This window comes from Marmota monax, unplaced genomic scaffold, assembly GCF_021218885.2.
Source record: "Marmota monax isolate L192 unplaced genomic scaffold, Marmota_monax_Labrador192_F-V1.1 WCK01_AAM20220418_F8-fsc00264, whole genome shotgun sequence".
Lineage (NCBI taxonomy): Eukaryota > Metazoa > Chordata > Mammalia > Rodentia > Sciuridae > Marmota > Marmota monax.
In genome coordinates, this window is record NW_026693143.1 from 657,112 (window position 1) to 678,635 (window position 21,524).

The 21,524-nt window shown below is 33.3% G+C and overlaps 2 protein-coding genes across 7 annotated transcripts in view; one reads left to right on the top strand and one right to left on the bottom strand.

The window, feature by feature from the left end:
- Positions 1-21,524, top strand: part of Ankib1 (ankyrin repeat and IBR domain containing 1) — a 121,766-nt gene that overhangs the window by 80,950 nt on the left and 19,292 nt on the right. For all 6 annotated transcript variants that reach the window (XM_058582881.1, XM_046455182.2, XM_046455181.2 and 3 more), the window contains exons 8-11: positions 1,585-1,729; positions 2,931-3,097; positions 13,427-13,515; positions 19,325-19,455. In XM_058582881.1, coding sequence (XP_058438864.1) covers positions 1,585-1,729; positions 2,931-3,097; positions 13,427-13,515; positions 19,325-19,455 — 532 coding nt within the window. The remainder of the gene's footprint in view (positions 1-1,584; positions 1,730-2,930; positions 3,098-13,426; positions 13,516-19,324; positions 19,456-21,524) is intronic.
- LOC124099926 (large ribosomal subunit protein uL15-like) lies at positions 9,341-9,851 on the bottom strand. The gene has a single exon (XM_046455188.1). It carries the CDS (start codon positions 9,827-9,829, stop codon positions 9,383-9,385), a length of 447 nt encoding a protein of 148 aa, XP_046311144.1. The 5' UTR covers positions 9,830-9,851; the 3' UTR covers positions 9,341-9,382.

The following is a 21,524-nucleotide window of genomic DNA, read 5'->3' on the forward strand; positions in this document are numbered from 1 at the left end:
TTATAAAATGATGTAAATAGTAAGTACTTCATAGGATTAATTTATTAAGTAACAGTATATATAAAGTGCTTGGAACAGGGCATATTAATCATCTTCCTAAGCATTTTAATAAGCAAAGAGCCTATCTGTATGATAGCATCTTGAAGGTGATACACAAGATTAAAAATATTGGTAGAATTTGCTCCAGATTTCTTTCACAAAGGCAAAGATAGCTTTAAAATATAAATATCTATATATATTAGAGCTAGGTTTGAGGGGAGAGGGCTACCTGTTGGAAAACTTCTGTGAAGTGCCAGGGTGAGGGTTGTGGAGGTAGAAGGAGATGGAGAAAGGGAGCAGGTCCATTGAGGTCTCAGTAAGGTTGATTTTTTTTTTTTTTCTTTTAAGTACAATGGAATTAAGAGACTGAGAAGAAAAGGGAAAAGATATTATAATTAGAATAATCAAACTATTGATAGTGATAAGTAGAAGAGGTTTGATTCATTTGTCCTGTTTTCCATTGAATTTCTCTGTTTAACAAAATCTTAAGTCCCATATAGTCAGACAGAATCAAAGTTTGTTTCTTGCTTCTCCATAGGCAGTATTAAATATAACAGCAATAATCCTTGCTAAAATTTGTGAATTCTTCAGTGTCAGGCATTATATATATATTTCATGTGTATAATTTGCATAACAGACCTGAGGATAATAATAATATTATTATTTCTATTTTTTAAAACATTTTTATAGTTGTATATGGACAGCATGCTTTTTATTTTATATGTTTATTTTTTTTTATGTGGTGCTAAGGATCGAACCCAGTGCTTCACACATGCTAGGCAAGTGCTCTGCCATTGAGCTACAGCCCCAGCCCTTATTATCCCTATTTTTCAGAACAGTTAACTAAATTGCTTAAGATTATTAAGCTGAAAACCTAAAATTTTTTAATTTAGAATCTTGCTCTTAATGATTAATTCACCTTAGGCTAGATTCCTCCCACTTTACAGGATGCCTTTTCCTTACTAACTCAACAACAGAGCAGGACATAGAACTCATTTTAGTATTTATCAAAATGATATATAAGGAGAAACCATTTTCTTTTAAAAAGCATCTTTTAAAAAGAAAAGCCCTGGATTCTAGTGCCACCCTCAAATATCTTTAATTATCTTTGGTTCATTTGCTTAAAGATATTGAGAATTGAATATGTCCTTTCTAAGCCACTCATTTCTGAATTTTTAGTGTTAAATAAAAGAGTTTCAGATTTTTAGAGATAATAAAGCAAAATGGAAACATAAAAATAACTGAAATACTCAAGTGTGTGTGTATATGTGTGTCTACATGTCTACATATATGCTCATAAAATAAATGGCTGGACAATTAATAAGTGTTAGAGTTGATATTCCACAATCTAGTCGGTGAGCGTATGTTTGCTCATGCACTGGACACTAAACTCAAGTCTAGTGCATGCTAGCACACAGTCTACTACTAAGCTACACCTCCATCCCATGTTAGTATTAGCTTAATTATACTCTTAACAGAATAAAGAAAAATTCTTAAAAATAACTTACATTGTTGCCCTTTTTCTGTCAATTGCTGCTTTAACAGGTTTTTGAATCTGAAAATTCAGGAGGGTGAAGCTCACAACATTTTCTGCCCTGCATATGATTGCTTTCAACTTGTACCTGTGGACATCATAGAAAGCGTAGTTTCTAAGGAGATGGACAAACGATACCTACAATTTGATATTAAGGTATGCTGCCAATTATTTGTCTGATTTCCATAATTTCAATTTTATTAAACCTATATAACATATTATTTGTTTTCATTTTATTTTTGAAAATATAGAATAATGGCTTCTAATGTACGTTTCTCAGAAATATTACATAAAGGAATGGGTGGCATTAAAGTTTTAAGCCAAAGCATTATTTTATAAAAGAAAAGAAAAAATGAAAGCCTGGCATAATAGTTTACCAAAAAAATTGTTATAGCTCAGAGGTATTTACTAATTTGGATATTATACTTTTATAACTAATTGGCTAAGATGATGTTCAAAGCAGATAGTACCTGCTTTAAATTTTCCAAAACATTTGATGTTCCTACAAATAAATATTTAGAAATAGAAATTTAGATATAGCAATAAATTATTTTAAGATAAATATTTAGTATTTTTAACTTGGAAACTTACAATTTTTTTTAATTGCAGTAATAGTTTCATATAAATATCATAACATTTCAACTTTTTTCCCCCAGTGTTTATTTTCATTCAGGAGTTATTCAGAAGTATATGTAGGTTACTCTCTTTTTTGTGGAATTTAAAAGTTTAATTTTAATTGCTTTGTGCAATTAATGGACTTTTAAAAGAGAAGTCCTGCTTTTATAAAATAAAAAGCATCATTTTAAATTGATTTTTTAATATATATATGTATATATATTTAGTTATAGATGGACAAAATACCTTTATTTGTTTTTATTTTTATGTGGTGCCTGGGATTGAACCCAGTGCCTCACACATTCTAGGCAAGCACTCTACCACTGAGCTACAACCCTAGCCCCATAAATTGATTTTTATGTGTTATAATGATGCCATTTAAAAAATTAACTGTTCTAATACACTAGTAATTATATGCAAAATTCTACTTATATTTTATCAGAAAAGTAGCACATTGTATGAAAAAACATTTTTAAATTACACATTTTCTGAGTAAATAATTGCATTTTTACTTTATTTCATTTACCTATTTTTTAGATTAACGAAAACAAAATTTTTAAGTCATGTTATTACTAAGGTAAAAATGTCATTTTTCCTTTTTTTTTAATGCTTTCTAATTTTAAGTGTTTTGAGACTGATAATTTCTTATATTTTCATTTTTTTTAACTTCAAATTACTGTGGAGGTACTCTTTATGTTAGAATTTAGAGTTAAATTGTTTTTTGTTATTACTATTTAAACAGGCCTTTGTTGAAAATAATCCTGCCATTAAGTGGTGCCCTACTGCAGGCTGTGAAAGAGCAGTCAGACTAACAAAACAAGGGTCAAATACATCTGGATCTGATACACTCAGTTTCCCACTGCTGAGAGCTCCAGCTGTGGATTGTGGGAAAGGACATCTCTTCTGCTGGTTAGTACGTGACAAGATGACATCAGCCTTTCTAACAGTTTTTAAAGAAATGTTCTCTCTCGGCCTTTACATTGTAGTATACTTGATATTATTCTTATTAATTAAAAAAATATAGTAAATAGTAATAGTTGATATTTATCATGTGTTGATAAATATCAAGCACTATGCCAAATATTTTTAAGTATGAGATTCTTCCAGTGATGCTCTGCATTGAATGCTGATATTATGTTCATTTTACAGATAAGGAAATTCAACCACAGAGATGTTTCCCAGGGTTATATAGCTAGGAAATGGTAGAAAAGGGTTTGAGCCCAGATATGTTTGATTCCAAAGCCCAATGCTAACTGTAGATTAGAAAATGTTTACCATTTTAACTTTTCTTCTTAATATATAAATCTTTAGCAGTGATTCTTAACCAGTTATGCTCAGAAATGCTAAGGGATCTTTTCCAGATTTTTGTCCTTGACCATGACAAGTAAGATTTTGATTTAATAGTTTTTTTTTTTTTTTTTGAGTGGTGCTCCAAAAAACAAACAACAACAACAACAAAAACCACAGAAAAAGAAAAAAAAAAATTCAGGTTATTCTAAAGCATAGTCCTAGTTAAGAACCAATGACTATAGGCTTTTTATTTCATGTGTTTTATTTAGTTTCCATTACCTGGTAAGTACTTCACAAAGATATATAACTTTGTATGCTCATTTGACTATATTTGTCAGCCATCAACATTCTGCTTATTCAAAGTAAATCCAATTAGCTGTTTTGTTTTACTTAATTGAAATATAATTATTCCTATCCTGGCAGGTCTGTTTTTTACCTTTCTCATCAACATGAGATAAAAATATTTACTGACCTACCAGCCAATATATATAATACCAACCTCTAGGTCAGGGTCAGCAAACTAGCATCCATACCTGTCTTTGTAAATGAAGTTTTATTGGAACACCGACACACACTTTCATATTTATGTGTTGTATGGGTCTGCTTTGGGGCCATGGCAGCAGAATTGTGTAGTTGGAACAGAAACTGTATGGCCAACAAAAACCTAAATATTTACTCGTTAGCCCTTTACAGAAAAATTTTGTTGAACCTTGCACTAGGTGCTTGGATATAGTGATTGATGAAAAGAAAACTTTCGTCTTTACTATTTTCATGGCTAAATCAGTCTATGCAAGTAAAATATTAGCCACAAAATGCTGAATAATAGGTTATACGCATATGCCTTAAGTAGTTATTCAAAACATTTAAAAGAAAACATTTTAGTCTTTAAAAGTTTTGCACTTTTTTAAAACTTTCAAAATTATTTCTAACCAGTACACATGACAGTAGAAAGCTCTTTGATTCCTTGCACACAAATGGAGCAGAATTTTTCACTTCTCTGGTTATACATGGAGTCACACCTTTCATGCAGTCAGACATGTACCTAGAATAATGCTGTATGTTTCATTCCACGATGTTTTCTACCCTTTTGCCCCTTCCCCCTCCCCTTTGCCCCATCCAAAGTTCCTCCACTCATCCCATGCCCCACCCCATTATGGATTAGCATCTACTTATTAGAGAAAACATTCAGCCCTTGGTTTTTTGAGATTGGCTTACTTCACTTAGCATGATATTCTCCAACTCCATCCATTTACCTGCAAATGCCATGATTTTATTCTTTTTTAATGCTGAGTAATATTCCATTGTGTATATGTACCACAGTTTCTTTATCCATTCATCTATTGAAGAGCATCTAGATTGGTTCCACAGTTTAGCAACTGTTAATTGTGTTGCTATAAACATTGAAGTGACTGCGTCACTGTATTATGCTGTTTTTAAGTCTTTAGGGTTTAGACCCAGGAGTGGGATAGCTGGGTCAAATGATGGTTCCATTCCAAATTTTCTAAGGAATCTCCATACTGCTTTCAGATTGGTTGCACCAATTTGCACTCCACTAGCAATGTATGAGTGTGCCTTTTCCCCCACATCCTTGCCAACATTAAAGTTTTGCACTTTTATTATTCATAATTGGTTTACTAACTCCCTCACTAACCATGAGACATAAGAGTGAAACTATAGAATAAGATGGGCATTAAATGCACAGAAACTTGGTTGGCCAATAAAAGGAATTTAGATGAATATGAACCTATTTTGCTGTAAAGTAAGAATACTAAAGTAATAAAGGACCTTTCTCTTCTCAGCCAATATTAGGTTTCTTGAGAAAATCAAACTCCAGTGCCTTCAGACACCATTTATATGCATCCTATGCCTCTAAAATGGTACTGATAGGAAGTCATGGGGAAAAGTGACAAAAATTATCACATAGATCATTTTAGTTTTCTGGTTGAGTTCATTTTATGAGGAATCCTTGTTGGAGGAAAGCTGGGTTTTAAAGTGTTAGTTGAAGATGCTACAAAGGAAAAAAATTAGTAAAATATCTAGAAGATAAATAAGAAGATAGCATTTGCTAAAATCAGAGAAAAGTCTTAAGGAAAAAAGAAAACCTGTGATTAGCATTGCCTTAAACTTTGTGGTTTCTTTGGTCTAGCTTTTACTAGTTTTCATCATAGTTTAGGTTTTACTTTCTTATTTTCTTTCTTATTATTTTTGTATTCTCCAAGTAATAAGTTTGGTTTAACTCAAAACAAGTACACCTACCCAAATAAATAGATTTTTAAAACTCTGTGTGTGTGTGTGTGTAAAATGCTATAAACTATATATCTTGTCCAACATTTGGAGAAATTTTCACCTTAGTCTTTCTCTTACCCTAAAATATGAAGTTGGTTTTATTCAAACGCTGGAGACTTGTGTGCCAAGATCTCAAGCCAATGTGATTTGAATTTCAACCCAGTTAAAAGGATCTGAGAATGAGCACATGGACTGAGGTCACATTTGCCATTTTATTTGCTTTTCCTCCTATTCGTAAGGGTAGTAGAGATTTTAGCAAATAGAATCATCATTTTCTGGGCACAGCACCTGAAGGAACTTGAATGAGATAAAAATAGGTTATGTGAAGGACAAATTCTGATTTAAGTTCTTGAACTTAATCTTGTTGCCCTTCAGTTATGATATTCATTAAGCTATAAGATTGTGAGATAGATTGTCTAGGATTTGTGTATTGCCTTCTTCACTTCTCTAGGCATTAATTTACACCCCTTGTTTATACATTTTTTTAGTATGAGCTGTTTATTTTTGTTTTTACGTTCTTAATCTCTTACTCTTTTTCATATGGTGTAAGAGCTCTAACTATGATCAGAAATTACAAATAGAAATGGTCACATTTTCTGCCACCTTTATCTCTTATTTCAGTGAGAAGCCAAATCTTTTGCAAAAGGCATCTCTACAATAGATCTTCACAAAATAAAGCCATGTGACTCTGTTTTTGCTTCCTTTGCTTTCCTCAGAAACCTCAGAAATGTTTTTTAAAAGATGATTAAAGAAACCAAAAAATGGCAATAATAATTTTTTCTTCTTAATAGCGCCATGTGACTGAATCAGTTGAGCCATACCCAAGAGATGTCTGCTTGAATATAATTGAATATATGTGTTGTTGGGAGATAAGGTAATAGAAGGCATTTTCTCTTCCTACCACAGGATAGCTTATTCACCAACAAGTTCTCTGCCCTCTGTAACTAAACGTAGGATGCTTTTTCCTCCTAGCCTTTTTTTTTTTTTTTACATTTCTTTTTTAGTTGTATTCAGACACAATATCTTTATTTTATTTATTTATTTATATGATGCTGAGGATCAAACCCAGGGCCCCACACATGCTAGGTGAGTGTTATTCCTCTGAGCAACCTCCCCAACCCTCCTCCTAGCCTTTATAAGGGGAGTTTTTCTAATCTGGACAAAATTATTTGCAGATGGTATTTAAAACCTGGAAGGACTTTGACTTGAGCCAATGACCTTTCCCCATTTGTTTTTATAATAAGTAGAATATTCTACTGTTTAACTTCTCTGCCCTCTAAACTAACACAAAGTCCCTCTTAAAGATTCATTGTCTGAAGTATTTCTTAGTCACCAAAATCTTGTCTGTCCAGAGAAAAGCTTAAGTTTAACCTAGAGAGTAGGTTATTTCTCTCCTATATTGCTGGTCTTTAATTTTAATCAGTAGTATCTCCATTGGAAACTGAAACTTACTTGGAATTCCTCTTCTAAACCCATAAACAGTTAAATGTATTTTAGAGTTATTTGCTCAAATTAACTAGCAGGAATATTATAAATAATAATATGGTTGAGCTCTTAATTTATCACTCAGCAATAGAGCATTTAGGTACTAGAACAACAGCTATTTTGAAGGCAATGCATCTTTCAAAATAGAATCACCAAGAAACAAATTTAAACCTCTGATAGGAAAGTTTGAATCATAGTGATGCATCAGTTAAGATAAAGCAGTATCAGCTTGTAGCCCTCTTGAGTTTCCTGTAAATCAGAGTATAGTGTGCAAATTTGTCATATATTCTGGGAAAACTCCAAAAGTGAATGTCTTTGCATTAAAATTGTCAATTCATTCAATGCCCATTTTCTCCAAAGTCACAAAAGAATTTTGGTAACACTTCACTTACTCCCTTCTTAGGATTGTGGATCTTAATTGAGGTAAAGCAGTAGTTTCATGCTTTATCTGCCTTTCCACAGACTTCACAGGCAAAGAGACTCTCTGAGAGTGCCCTGGGGAAAATAGATGAAGTTATCCTTATTTGTGGACCTAATAGTTGCATTTTGTCATTTCTGGCAAAATCAGTGTCAGACCCTTAGTTTAATGGCTCTAGTTACGTGAAAAAGAAAGATGTTTTTTTCAGGTTAGCAGCATCTAGCTATTTAATTCTGCAGTCTGTATACGGGGTAAAAATGGGAGTTCATAACACACTTGAATCTAAAGTATGAAATATGATATGTCAAGAGCTATGTAATGTTTTGAACAACCAATAAAAAAAATTTAAAAAAAAAAAAGAATCACAGTCTTGCCAACTAGCAAAAGATGCCTTAGCTCTTCACAACCCAGAAATAAAAGCAGTATTTGCTTTATTTGGCAAGAGTTCAATCATAAGACCTTGTTTAAATATTATATACATCCTATACAAAATAATATACCTAAATAAATGTTGCTTGAAAGTTCAATTTATCAAATTTCAGTAAAGCACAGATTGATATTATTCTAGGGGACATAGAACCTGCATTTGAGACAGCTCTACCACTACTTAGCTGTGTGACTTGGTGATCATTCTCTTTTGTAATGCAGTAAGAAAATAGATGTCTTCTTATCTGATGCAGACAACTTGAAGAGTTCCAAAGCCAAACATTTAGTTCAAATTTTATTTCATTTACTTTGGCAGATTACTGGACCCCTCTGTGCATTTAAAATGGGAATAAACCAATTTCAACATGTTGGTATAATGAGTTTAGAACATTGCCTGGTAGACTTAAAAAAATGTTGTTATCTAAAGGGATAATTCTTTTTTTTTTTTTTTTTTAATATTTATTTCTAGTTTTCGGCGGACACAACATCTTTGTTTGTATGTGGTGCTGAGGACCGAACCCGGGCCACACGCATGCCAGGCGAGCGCGCTACCGCTTGAGCCACATCCCCAGCCCCTAAAGGGATAATTCTAAAAATGAGGATTTCTAACTGAATTCACAGTCTTGATGATTAAGTTCTAAACTAACATTGAACTGGAATTGCCAACTTTTTGATAGCAATTTCTTCCATCAAATGATGATGCTTGAAACTTTTAATAGATCTTTTCTTTTCCAGAGCACTCGGAGCCACTGTATTTTCCTGCCAACAGTTGTGTGTACTGACGCATTTTCAAGGAAAAAGCCATTTGCTGATCTGTTGGTCTTACATTACCATCCAGCCATATGTGGATGGGGTTGAAGACTTGAGATTAGGCAGCTGCTTTTATCTTTATAATCTTCTACCAAGACACTTTTTTTTTCTAGAAGAGACCTACTCCGTTGATGTCTGTAGCCAAGATTCAGTCTCCTATATGCCAAATTCTCTTCCCTATACACATTTTACTTAACTTTAGATATACAGTTTTAATAACAAGTATACTTCAGAATACTTGTCATCGTCATTGATAAAAACTGTCTTCAGGAATTAGCTTTCTAGTGTCTACTGGACTACATTTATAATCTAGATTATCAGTCACCTATTATGTCTGGTACAGTTATTTTAGTACTTTGGAAAAGTCTGAGCTTATTTTCCTAGATGCCTTAGTGCTCAAAAATAGTTAATTGTTTTTTTGTTTTTTTGTTTTTAAGTGTTTGATAGCATTTAATGAACCTCCAGAGCTCTTGGTGGCTTTAAGCCACCAGAACACAGGCACCCCCAACACCCTTAATCTTCTCCTCAGCTCTTCTGCTGAAGAATTTGGCCTTCACGATGACAGGCAGCTTTGGGAGCATTCCCTTCCCCAAAACTTTGTAGTAACCCGATCGGACTACATCAATTATGGGAGCAGCTCCCGTCTTATTTTTGGCAGCATTTACTCTTGTCTGTTCACTGACCAATGTCCACAATTTATCAAGGTTGACAGTTGGGCAGAAACTCTGGTTCCTCTTTAAGTGGTAATGCCTCATACCAACTTTCCCAAAGTAACCTGGGTGATATTTGTCGAAGTTAATCCTGTGGTGATGCATGCCACCAGCATTACCCCGGCCTCCTGGGTGCTTCCGGTGCTTGCCGATGCGGCCGTGGCCATGGCTCACGTGTCCCCGAAGTTTCCGGGTCTTCCTCAGTCTGGATGGCATGTCAGCGGCTAAGACGAAAAAGGAAAAAAAAATAGTTAATTGTATTAAATGGAAAACTCTGGCTATCTATCTAATTTTCAGTAATTAATTTAGTCATTGCTGTAGTGTCTTCTTTTTTTATTTCTTTATTTTTTAGTTGTAATTAGCCACAAAATCTTTATTTTATTTATTTATTTTTATGTGGTGCTGAGGATCGAACCCAGGGCCTTGCACATGCTAGGTGAGCACTCTACTGCTGAGCCACAACTCCATCCCTATAATGTCTTCTTTATTTATAAACTTCTCCCTTTTATACTCACTCTTAATATTGCATTGGAAATGAGTAGAAACTGTATGACATTCCCAAGAGATCCCACTGATTGGGCTAACACTTGAAGAAGCAGGCAGTCTGTCCTCCTGTGAGGTTCTGGAAAGGAAAATCTTCTGTTATTATCTAATACACAGTCTCAGAAAGCCAAGCACACTGATAAGCAATTTTGGCCTTTTGATAAAGTGTTGGAGGTTTTTTAAGAATTTATTTGTAGCATTGGGCTTTTTCCCCCTTGATGAAAATGTTCTGATAGCAGAACTAATATACCAGTATTGACTCTTCAAGGAGGGGAAAAAAATTAAATATGCTCTTTAATCCCCAGTAGAAAAAAGTCTTAAACTTAATGGAAGTAATTTATTTTCATTGACTTCATTTGTTTGTTTTAGATATTGCAGATGTATAAGGGAACTTTGCATCTCAAGACTTCTTTTTTTCTCAGCTTTATTGAGGTATAATGAACAAAATAGACTTTTTCCTTTTTAATGAGTCATGAGAAATGTAGATCTGCATTCCCATATGTCTTCTGAAGCACCATATGGAAACACTGTTCCTAGAACTATGGCATTATTTCTTATCATTTCTTACTCCTATGTGTGTTAGTATGTGTGCCAAATAAAGATTTGTTCTTATTACAGATAGCCATTTTATGGAAAGAATTGATTTTGATGTGCACTTAAATGAATAAAATATATCCACCTCAATTTTTAAACAAGTTAATATTCTTTGAGTATCTGTTAAGTTACTGCTAAGGTACTAGGAGCTCTATATGGAAAATTTTCCCAAATGTCATGTTAGGAGATAAGTCAAGAAAGTAAGTAAATTAAATTACCCTTTCAAGGTAATTGATGCATTTTAAAAAATTAACTATTTTTAAGTATGCACTTGAGTGGCATTATTGCATTCACAATGCAACAACCACCCATCCATTTTTAGAACTTTTTCATGATCCCAAGAGACTGTGACCAGTAAGCAGTATTTCCTCATCTTGCCCTCCCCAGCCACTGATAGTCAACATCCTACTTTCTGTATCTGTGAATTAGCCTACTCCAGATAATTAATATTTAAGTGGAACCTTACAATTTTTATCTTTTTATGTCTAGTTTAATTCACTTAATAAAATGAAGGCTCATTTTTTAACATGTGTCAGGATATCTTTTTTTTTTTTTTTTTTTTCTTTTCAATGCTGGAGATCAAATCCTGGGCTTCAAGCATGCTAGATAGGCAGCTCTACAATCTCCCCCCCGCCATACTATTCCTTTACCATTGTGTGTATATATACACCATAGTTTATCCCTCAGTATACAGACACACTTTGGTTGTTTCCACAGTGTGGCTATTATATGCTGCTGTGAACATTGGAGTGTTCAAGTCTGAGTCTTTGTTTTCAGTTCTTTTAGATATATACCTGTGGATGGAATTATTGACTCATATGGTAATTTTATACTTAATTTTATAAGGATTCACCAAACTTTTTCATAGCAACTAGTTACATCAGCACTTCTATTTTACCAGTAGTACACAGGGTTTTAATTTTTGAAAATCTTCATTTCTAGGGTATAACAAGAACATCTTAGGGCCTGGGGTTGTGGCTCAATGGTAGAGCACTTACCTAGCATGTGTAAGGCACTGGATTCAATTATCAGCACCACATATAAATGAATAATTAAAGATCCATTGACAACTAAAACAAATGTTTATAAAAAGAAGTCCTGAAGAGGGGGCTGGGGCTGTGGCTTAGTGGTAGATCACTTGCCTTGTATATATGAGGTACTGGGCTCCATTCTCAGCACCACATAAAAATAAATAAATAAAGATACTGTGTCCATCTACAACTAAAAAATATTTTTTTTAAATCCTAAAGAGTATGAAGTAGGATTGGTACATTTGTAATACAGTGAAATGTCACCTCTTAGTTGGTATGTCTTCTTAGCAAACAACCTTTGCAAATAAGATCTTTAAGATAACAGTGATGCTGATTATGATGATATCATCTCCCAATTGAGTTTTTCTCTCTCCAAAATAATATTGTTATTAACTGTAATTTGACTTTTGCTTCTTAATATGATCTTCATATTATACAATACAGCATCATATTGAATCAAAATGAGCAATTCATAAAGACTTTAAACTCTTTTTACTGTTTGACTTCTTACATAGCCATAAAAAATGTGAAATTGAGTTGCCAATGATAAATTGATGGTTTCATACTTAAACCAAAATTTGCCAAATTCCTATAAAAATATCTTAGATTGTCCTAGCAATTATCTGGGAATTTGAAGTTAAAAAATAACTGTAAGAATGTGATTTAAAACAGTGCTTCTCAAACTTTAAAGTGAAGAATTGTGGTAATTTTGATTAAACGCAGATTCTAATCTCTAGGTCTTTTGGGGCCTGCTCTTCTGCTTGCTAACAAAACCTAAGTAATAGTAATGCTGATAACCAGAGGAACGAACATACCTTGAGTAAGGAGCATTTAAAATATTAATAAGAATGAAACCTAATTGATAAAAATTATTTAAAGGGTCTTCTTTTTATATGTATTTTTTTAGTTGTAGATGGACTGAACACCTTTATTTATTTATTTATTTATTTAATGTGGTGCTGAGAATTGAACCCAGTGCCTCACACATGCCAAGCAAGTGTGCTACCACTGAGCCCCAGCCCCAGCCCCTGACAAAAATGTTTTACACCTCTGAAGGCATGCAAAATTATAGAGTGGCACTGTGGTCTGAATTAGAACGAGATATATTCCATGTTTGTATAATTATGTTAGAATGGATTCTACTGTCATGTATAACTAAAAAAGCAATAAATAAATAAAAATAAACTACGTTATAAATATTAGGTAATATATTCGAACTTCAAAATTTATAAATTGAATGTACTTATTTTCTTAAAAAGCTGATATGATAGTATCAAGCTTTGGATTTTCAAGTTTTCTATAAAAATATTTCATGTCTTATTAGTTGCTCTGCCTTAGTTTTTTAATTTTAAAATTGAACAAGAATATCTCACCTGTACTTTTTCACTCTTTTTTTTTTTTTTTTTTTTTTGGTACTGGGGATTGAACCCAGGGATACCTTACCACTGAGCTTATCCCCAGCCCCCCCACTTTTTTTATTTTTAATTTTGGCACAGAGTCTGAGTTGCTGAGGTTGGCTTTAAACTTGCAATCCTCCTGCCTCTGCCTCCCAGGCCACTGGGATTATAGGCATGTGCCACTGCATCCAGCTTCACCTTGATATTGACGAATATTTTTAAATAGTCTTTTCTGTTTTTTTCCTTAGGGAGTGCCTTGGTGAAGCACATGAGCCTTGTGACTGCCAAACATGGAAAAACTGGCTACAAAAAATAACTGAAATGAAACCTGAAGAACGTAAGAATCTTAGATAGCTGTGCTATGTATTTCCAATACCATTCAAAATATAATGTCATATTTCTTATAATCTCATTTAAGAGGTTTTCATATTTGTTACTGATAGAGCTCCCATGTTTAACATTGCCCCCCTGATTAATAATACCCTTTTGGAGATCGAACTTTTTGCAAGGAGGAATCATTAGACAGGCCCCGTGTTTCTAATAAGAATTTATAGCCTAAGATAAATAGGACATGTGGGGAGGTCACATTTAATCTTCCCCATATAGCCCTTCTTTATTTTATCCTAGAATGAGCCAACCAACTTTTCTGTACTTTTTGAGAAATAGTATATGATCCATAGTGAGAAGCAACTTCCAGTGAAGAACAAGTGAATTTCTTGTGGTTCTATGTATTTACTTAATTAAATACCACATCTGTAACAGTTGTCACTGAGACTTCTATAAATAGATTATCTCTTAAAGGGAGAGTGGTCAAAGAAATGCTGTGAGGTGATGTTAATAATCATGTTTTACAGAGGAAACTAATATCTAGGTTGTACTGAGTGACACAGCATGTGCCTAATGATGAAATGGATTGAACTCTAAGGGGACGCCTTTTTAAATCCTTCCCAGTATCAATTCCCACATTAACAAATAAATATATCTACTTTGCATTATTTTCCCTACTCCTAAAGTGTTTCTGACAATATTTTCTTTCAAATTAATATAAATGTAAATTAATTTAGTTTGGGTCTTTTTAAAGTTTTTGTTTTTATTTTTAAGTAGTGGAGTTACTCTGATGTGTTGCAAATCAGGATCAAGAATTTAGTCACTGAATCTATACTTATGTTCAAAGCACATAATAAAGATGATGCCAACCAGTCATGGTGGCTCACGCCTATAATCCCAGCAGTTTGGGAGAATAGGGCAGAAGGATCACAAGTTCAAGGCCAGCCTCAGCAACTTAGTGAGACCCTGTCTCAAAATTTTAAAAAATAATTAAAAAGGGCTGGGAATTTAGCTCAGTCATAAAGCACCCCTAGGTCCAATCCCTAGTACCATAAACAAAAACAAAAGAAAAATGATGCCAGCCTTCAGGGAGTGCAGAGATTAAAGGATAAGCAGTCAGATAATTACAGTATTACATGATAACTGATACAGTAGAGTAACAATGAGAGTGCAGAAATAAGAACAACTAATTCAGGTTGAGGGTAGGAAGAATAACCTAGAATCTTCTAAAGGAAATAGAATATGAACAAAAATTAGGAATGATTTGTTGACTTCAAATGGTATATTCATTTTTTATTTAACATTTTTGAGTGATGTTGTATGTTAGAAGACAAAAATAAGTTAACTTATATGCTCTTGAAATTCTTATTTTAGAGAGGATATTGTAGTAAATGTTGAGAAAATTGTTCCTGTGGTAAAGAAGGTAAAGGAAACACATAATTATAAAAGAATTGATGCTTCTTAAGATGCGTCTTGAAAATGATAGATGTTCTTCACATGAGCCATAATAGGAAGGGCATTTCAAAAATAGGATGAAGTTTTACATGTGAAACAACATGGCCTATTCAAGGACTACAAATTCAGTACACCAATGCAGTGGTGCAGTAAGGCGTAGTAACAAATGAAACTACTCAGGCAGGGGTCCAAATCCGACATTGGGTACAGATAGGGTGTTGTACACAATGCAAGGAAGTCTGACTTGAGACAATGAAAAGGAGTTTTTAGTAGGAGAGTGATGAATGAAGATCCTTGCTTAGAAAGACACTCAAGCAGAAGTAGGGATGGTAAATCAGAAAGTATTAAAACACCAGGCAAGAACACCTTATCTGAGACAATTTCAGAATGACCAGGTGAGAGGCTATGAGGGCTTAAACAAGACAGGGGCAATTCAGATGAGGCAGGGGGTATATGCAGGAGAATGAAGAAGATGTAATTGTATTTAGTTGTAATCAAGTATGCTTTTTAGTTGCCTAGAAGATACAATGCACAAGAAGTAGTGTAGCATACTATTTAATTCTTGAGTAGAAAATGTCCAAAAGTATCTAAGATATAAAGCAAGTATTTTGATTGTTAATTGTTTTTAGTTACCCTTTATCATTTTAAAATTGGATCACTCATAGATAAGTTTTTGCAAAGGAAGGAGAGAATAGATATTGGTGGGATTGTGAAAGAATAATCTTGCACATGATAATGATCCTGGTTATAAGAAAAGAAATAGGAGAACTAGAAAGTGGTATACATACTATTTATATATGATTACCAATTTGACCAGAGATAGGGAGACCACAAATTAAAAAATGAAGATAGCCAGGTGCTGTGGTGTACACCTGTAATCTCAGTGGCTTGGGAGACTGAGGCAGGAGGATCATGAATTCAAAGCTAACCTCAGCAACTTAACTAGGCCTGAGCAACTTAGTGAGACCCAGTCTCTAAATAAAATATAAAAAGGCTGGGGATGTGGTTCAGTGGTTAAGTGCCCCTGGCTTTAATCCCTGGTACCACACACACAAAAAAAAAAAAAAAAAAAAAAACTAAAGGTCATTCTTGAAGAGCCCAAATGGGATTTTGATTCAGAAAGATGAAGAAACATTAGAAAATAGGATAAGAGACAAGAGTCTGAGGACACCTGAGAAATGTTCTACCAGAGAAAACCAAAGCTATGACAGTGAAAAAAAAAGTTAAAAGTTGCCAAATTGCCAAAAAAAAAGTAGGTATTTTCTCTATGTTGATGTGTGTTCTCCACACTGAAAGATGGTGGCCTACTAGTCTACTATTAATGACCACTTAAGCTTATGAAATTTATCATGAAACATAAAGCAAATAATAGTAGGCCAACTGTAATACTAAAGTAGAACGTCATCATTAAATACATAAAAAATGATATTCCAAAAAAGAAAAGTATGGCTGAATGCTATTTTAAGTTACATATTACTTTGAATCATAAGCATTTTTTCTTTGCATATTATTATTATTATTATTTTTTAATTTTTTAATATTTATTTTTCAAGTATCAGCGGACACAACATCTTTGTTTGTATGTGGTGCTGAGGATCGAACCCGGGCTGCACGCATGCCAGGCGAGCGCGCTACGGCTTGAGCCACATCCCCAGCCCGTTTTCTTTGCATATTATGCAAAAAAAAAAAATGGCAGAAGCTTTTATTTTTTTCTCTGAATGGGCGGGTCTCACTGTGTTGACCCAGGCTGATCTTGAACTCATGATCCTTCTGTTCAACCTCCTGAATAGCTGAGATTATAGGTACATCCTACTACACCCAACTCACATAGGCGTTTTTAACTAAACTTGTAGATTCTTGGGACAATTTCCTCTCTTATTCCCAGTTTTCCAAAGCCCCTGAATGATGAAACTAAAAAGCACCAAAATCTTCATTAATGAGAAAAGATATTAAGAAAATATGTAAAATCCACTTGAATTCCATATGAAAATTCAAATAGTTTTTTGAGCACTGAAATTGACTCTATTGTGTTTAATCAAAGCAAGAAGAAGTAATGATTGTATTTTCTGTGAAATGATGTTAATTTATATAATTTACAATTTTTTCATAGTACATATTCAGTAAATGGTTGTGGAATTTAATTCAAATTGTCTATTTAAAAATATAGTCTATGAACATGCAACTGAAGTGAGGGGAAGAGTTTGAAAGTCAGTAGGGGTAATGAAGATTTACCACAGAGCTTGGAGATAGATAAGGTATTGGAGGTATTAAGAACAGTATATATACAAATAAACAATGTCTGAAATAAGCATGTTCAAAGAATTGGTGAAAAAGTGAAGGCATTTTTTTCCAACATAATTTTTTGTTACAGTAATAGTTGTTTCCTGAATGTGATTTACGTCATGTAATCCATTAGAATACAGTTGGGAGATAGGGTTCTCTCCAAGGGTAAGAGAAAAAAATGTTATGTTGCAGGCCACACAGCCTCTTTGTTTTAATGGCTTTGTGCTTTATTTACTATAACAATGGACAATAGGGTCATAAGAATATGTTAGAGCCTCTGAGCTAAAATAACATTGATTCTGAAGAGAGAAACACCACTATTTAAAAAAAATATGTTTTAAATGCAGCGTTTACTTAGTTCATAGGTTTTTTAGAAATGCCTTTTGTAAACAGCATTGCCATCAGCTTGACCATATTAACCATAAGTATACTAAGTTTTTTCTGAAACTCCTGTCCCCACCAAATTATTCTGAGAATTCTATCTGCCAGCACCCTCGTTGACCCATCTTCTACCAAGTGAATTTAGAACCGGAGTGAAGTCTTGTCACTACACTGCTTCTGTTGTTTCTCTTTGCTATGTGGAATTAAAAATCAGTCCAACAGTAGGTGCTATTGTGTTGCTATTGCAAGAAAGCCCCACTCCTTTACTGCTAGGTCCCATCTAAGGACTGCTTATAGTGCTCAGTCCCTCCAATTCATATACAAAGCCACTTCCTAGATCACAGTCAGCCCAAACTTTTGTCCACTTTCCCTTTCCAGGGACTTATATCTGTGGAGGGGGTGGGGAGAGGTAATTTTTCCTTTTAAACTTCAAAATTCAAAGGGTCTGGTTTCTCCCCTGATTTATAGTAGAGCTAAACACTTAGCCCAACACCCTTTCCAAAGTGTCTGCATATAATTAAAGCCTTTATTAAGTGGGCCATCCTCCATGATTCTAACATGATTTTCTGACATCTTTGTCACTAATGGAAAGGAAGGACTTCTCAGTGTACTTAAGAGCTAGAAAAGAAAAGAAAACCTGCTAGATTATTGACATTCTTACTTGGAAAAAAAAATTTAAATTGTTTGTCTCTAACTCTGTTGGGGGGGGGGGCTTATAAGTTTAAAACCTTTAAAAATCATGTCATTCCTGAAGTTTACAGATCCCAAATTATAATATCATAAATGGAGTTTAAGTACTCTAATGTTGAAATGGTGCGGGGATATTGAGTGAGCAATGGTGGCCGAGTAGATGACCAGATGATAAAAAAAAAATTGTATTCTTTGCTAAAGCAATTTGAATTTATCTTGTAGTCAGTGAGGAACAATTCAGAAATTTTAAGCATATTTTATTTTAAAAAGGTCATTATATAGGCAGTTAGGAGTGGGACAGAGAGGGAACTGGGGATATAGGTTGGTTTTCTATACTTCCATTGTCTAGGCAAGGGGTATGTAAGATTCTAGCTAAAGCAGTAAAAAGTGGGAGTGGAGAGGAAACAGATATGAAGGAAAAAGAAGTAGAATCATTAGGATGCCCAGAGGAAGAGTAAGAGGAAAATATTGAAGATTATATTCCTCCTGGATTGACTCTGGGCAGGCATTATTTATCTATACAAAAGCTAGAAAAAAGAACATGTTTGGGAAAAATGGTTAAGTTTACTTTTAGACATGTCACATTGGATTCATTTTAAGTTTATCCAAAATAATTATGGATAACAAAAAAATTGATATTTAATACTTTCACTATAATGAAGAATTTCTGATAATTATGTTTGCAACTGGATTTAAGTAATTATTGTCTACAGCAATCATTCTTTGGTTCTTTTCTTTCCAGTTTATTTGGATACAATTTTATAAGGGAAAAAAAAAAAAAAAACTTCAAACTAGAATTGATAAATAGGACTTTTGGGATAAAGCTTTTTATCTTTATAATTATGCCAATCAAAATGAAGCAACTTAAAAAATGTTGCCATAAACCGTAATAGGAAAATAAATATACGATTAAAATGGAGAGTTAACCTGGAAGTAAAGTGTGGGTTTTTTCCTCTGTGAAGTTGTACACAAAATCATTTCTTTTTATGTTTGTGCTTAATATCCCAAAGTTGTGGGAGTTAGTGAAGCTTATGAGGATGCTGCCAATTGTCTCTGGTTGTTAACTAACTCCAAACCTTGTGCTAATTGTAAGTCTCCGATACAGAAGAATGAAGGCTGCAATCACATGCAGTGTGCTAAGGTAAGAATTGGAGTGTTTTATATGCTTTGCAGTTGGAATCTTAATATAAGTTGATTGTCAACCCAAAGCAGAAATGTTGCTTTGCTAATGAAACCATCAACTAAATAAGTAATTATCGTATTGAAAATTAAAATGCCAACATGATCCACTTAGCTGAAAAATCATATAAATAATTAGTTTTAGAGGACTGAAGGCTAAATAGGATATACCCTCCTGATTTCGTTGCACAAAAACAAATTACTATATGTTTCAAATATTCTGGAATTAATCCCTGCTTATATTTTGAACATCTCTGTTATAAAATTGTAATGATATTCTAATGTTTTATCATGTCATCAAATGTTTTAAAATGATTATTTAAACTATTGAGAGGATCGTAATTTTTTCTCATTTAGAGAAACTCAAATCGTTAAGATTTCTATAAAATATTTCCGTATCTTCTAAGAATTACTTGATTTTTAACCTGAAATTTAATGATCATTGTAGTTATAACTTGCAAAAGAATGGCAGTTAGAATGTTATTACAAAACTGTGTTATAAAATTCACATATATAGCTAGGCACAGTGGCCTACACCAGTAATCCCAGTGACTTGGGAGGCTGAGACAAGAGGAACACAAGTTTGAGACCAGCCTCAGCAACTTAGTGAGACCCTATCTCAAAATAAAAAGGGCTGGGGATGTAGCTCAATAATAGAGTGCCTCTGATTCAATTCCCAGCACCACTATAAATCAGTCAATTAAAATTAACATAAATGAATCAATTTAGTGAGGGAATAATGATTCCCCAAGAGACAGAAAAATCTAGTGCAATGTTCTGAGCAAAGTATTTAAAAGTGCTTATTAATATGGCTAAGGATTGGACTAAAATCATTTCATCTAATTATGGTATTATTTCCAATACTCATATTCATTTTTTTCTTGGAAAATCTTATATAGATTATACATGTAAGGAAATACAGATTGACTCTAAAATTCATAGTTGGCTGAGATAGAATTCTACTTTACCTTTATTTCCTTCATAGCACATACCTGTATGAGTAAAGGAATATCTAATAATGCTGTCTGAAATGTTTGCATTGAAAGTAGAAAAATAGCATTCTTATTATGACATGTAAGACATATTTAGAGAGTAATAATCTTACAGCAAAATTGAATACTTCAGAAATATTTTTTAAATGTGTAGGTGAAACAACATTTCATGTGTAATTGAATCCATTCTGCACCACAAAGACTAAATCACAATATAGCTTTATTAATGCCTCAGCATTGATTATGATTCAGTGAGCAATTTTTCTTTCTGGAATCAAATATGTTAAACATTTTAAAAGAATGACGAATTTAATCCTCTAAAAGTATGTTTATTTATTTTTAAAACACTATTTATTCTATAAGTGTCCTCTTAGATAATTTTTGGTAGCTATTTAACTTTTTATTCTTAAATATTTTAAATTACTTATACTAATTTTCTTTATCTCATTCTGTGCGAAACTTTATGCCATGACTAAAAAGTAAAAATTATTAACGTTCTATATTCCTCTTCCTGCTTGAATTCAGTCCCCAGTAAGCAGGGAGGGGGATACTAAGACATTTTATCAGAGCCTTGAAATAAGTTTATAGTTTATTATGTTGTAAACGGCTTTAATTCAGTTCTCTGTCCATTTCATATTAGGCAGACAAAGAATTTAGGGAATAAAGGGCATCAATACCATAATTAACTAAAGTGTATATGTTTATTATATATATCAAATTCTATATCCTGAAAATGTGAACTCTGCCATCTTTTCAAGCACCATGAAGCATTGTACACAAAAAATTGATCACTAATCATTAAAACTTCAATAACTTTCCAAAGGTAGAAAATAATACAAATAATAATCTCTGATCATAAAGGAATAAAATTGAAATTAATAATAAAGTTATATAAAAGGCCTTTTCATCTTTCAGACAACATAAATGAACAAAATGTAAATTAAAGAATTTTCTAGGGACTGGGGTTGTGGCTTACTGGTAGAGCTCTTGCCTAGCACATGTGAGGCACTGGGTTTGATCCTCAGGACCACATTAAAAT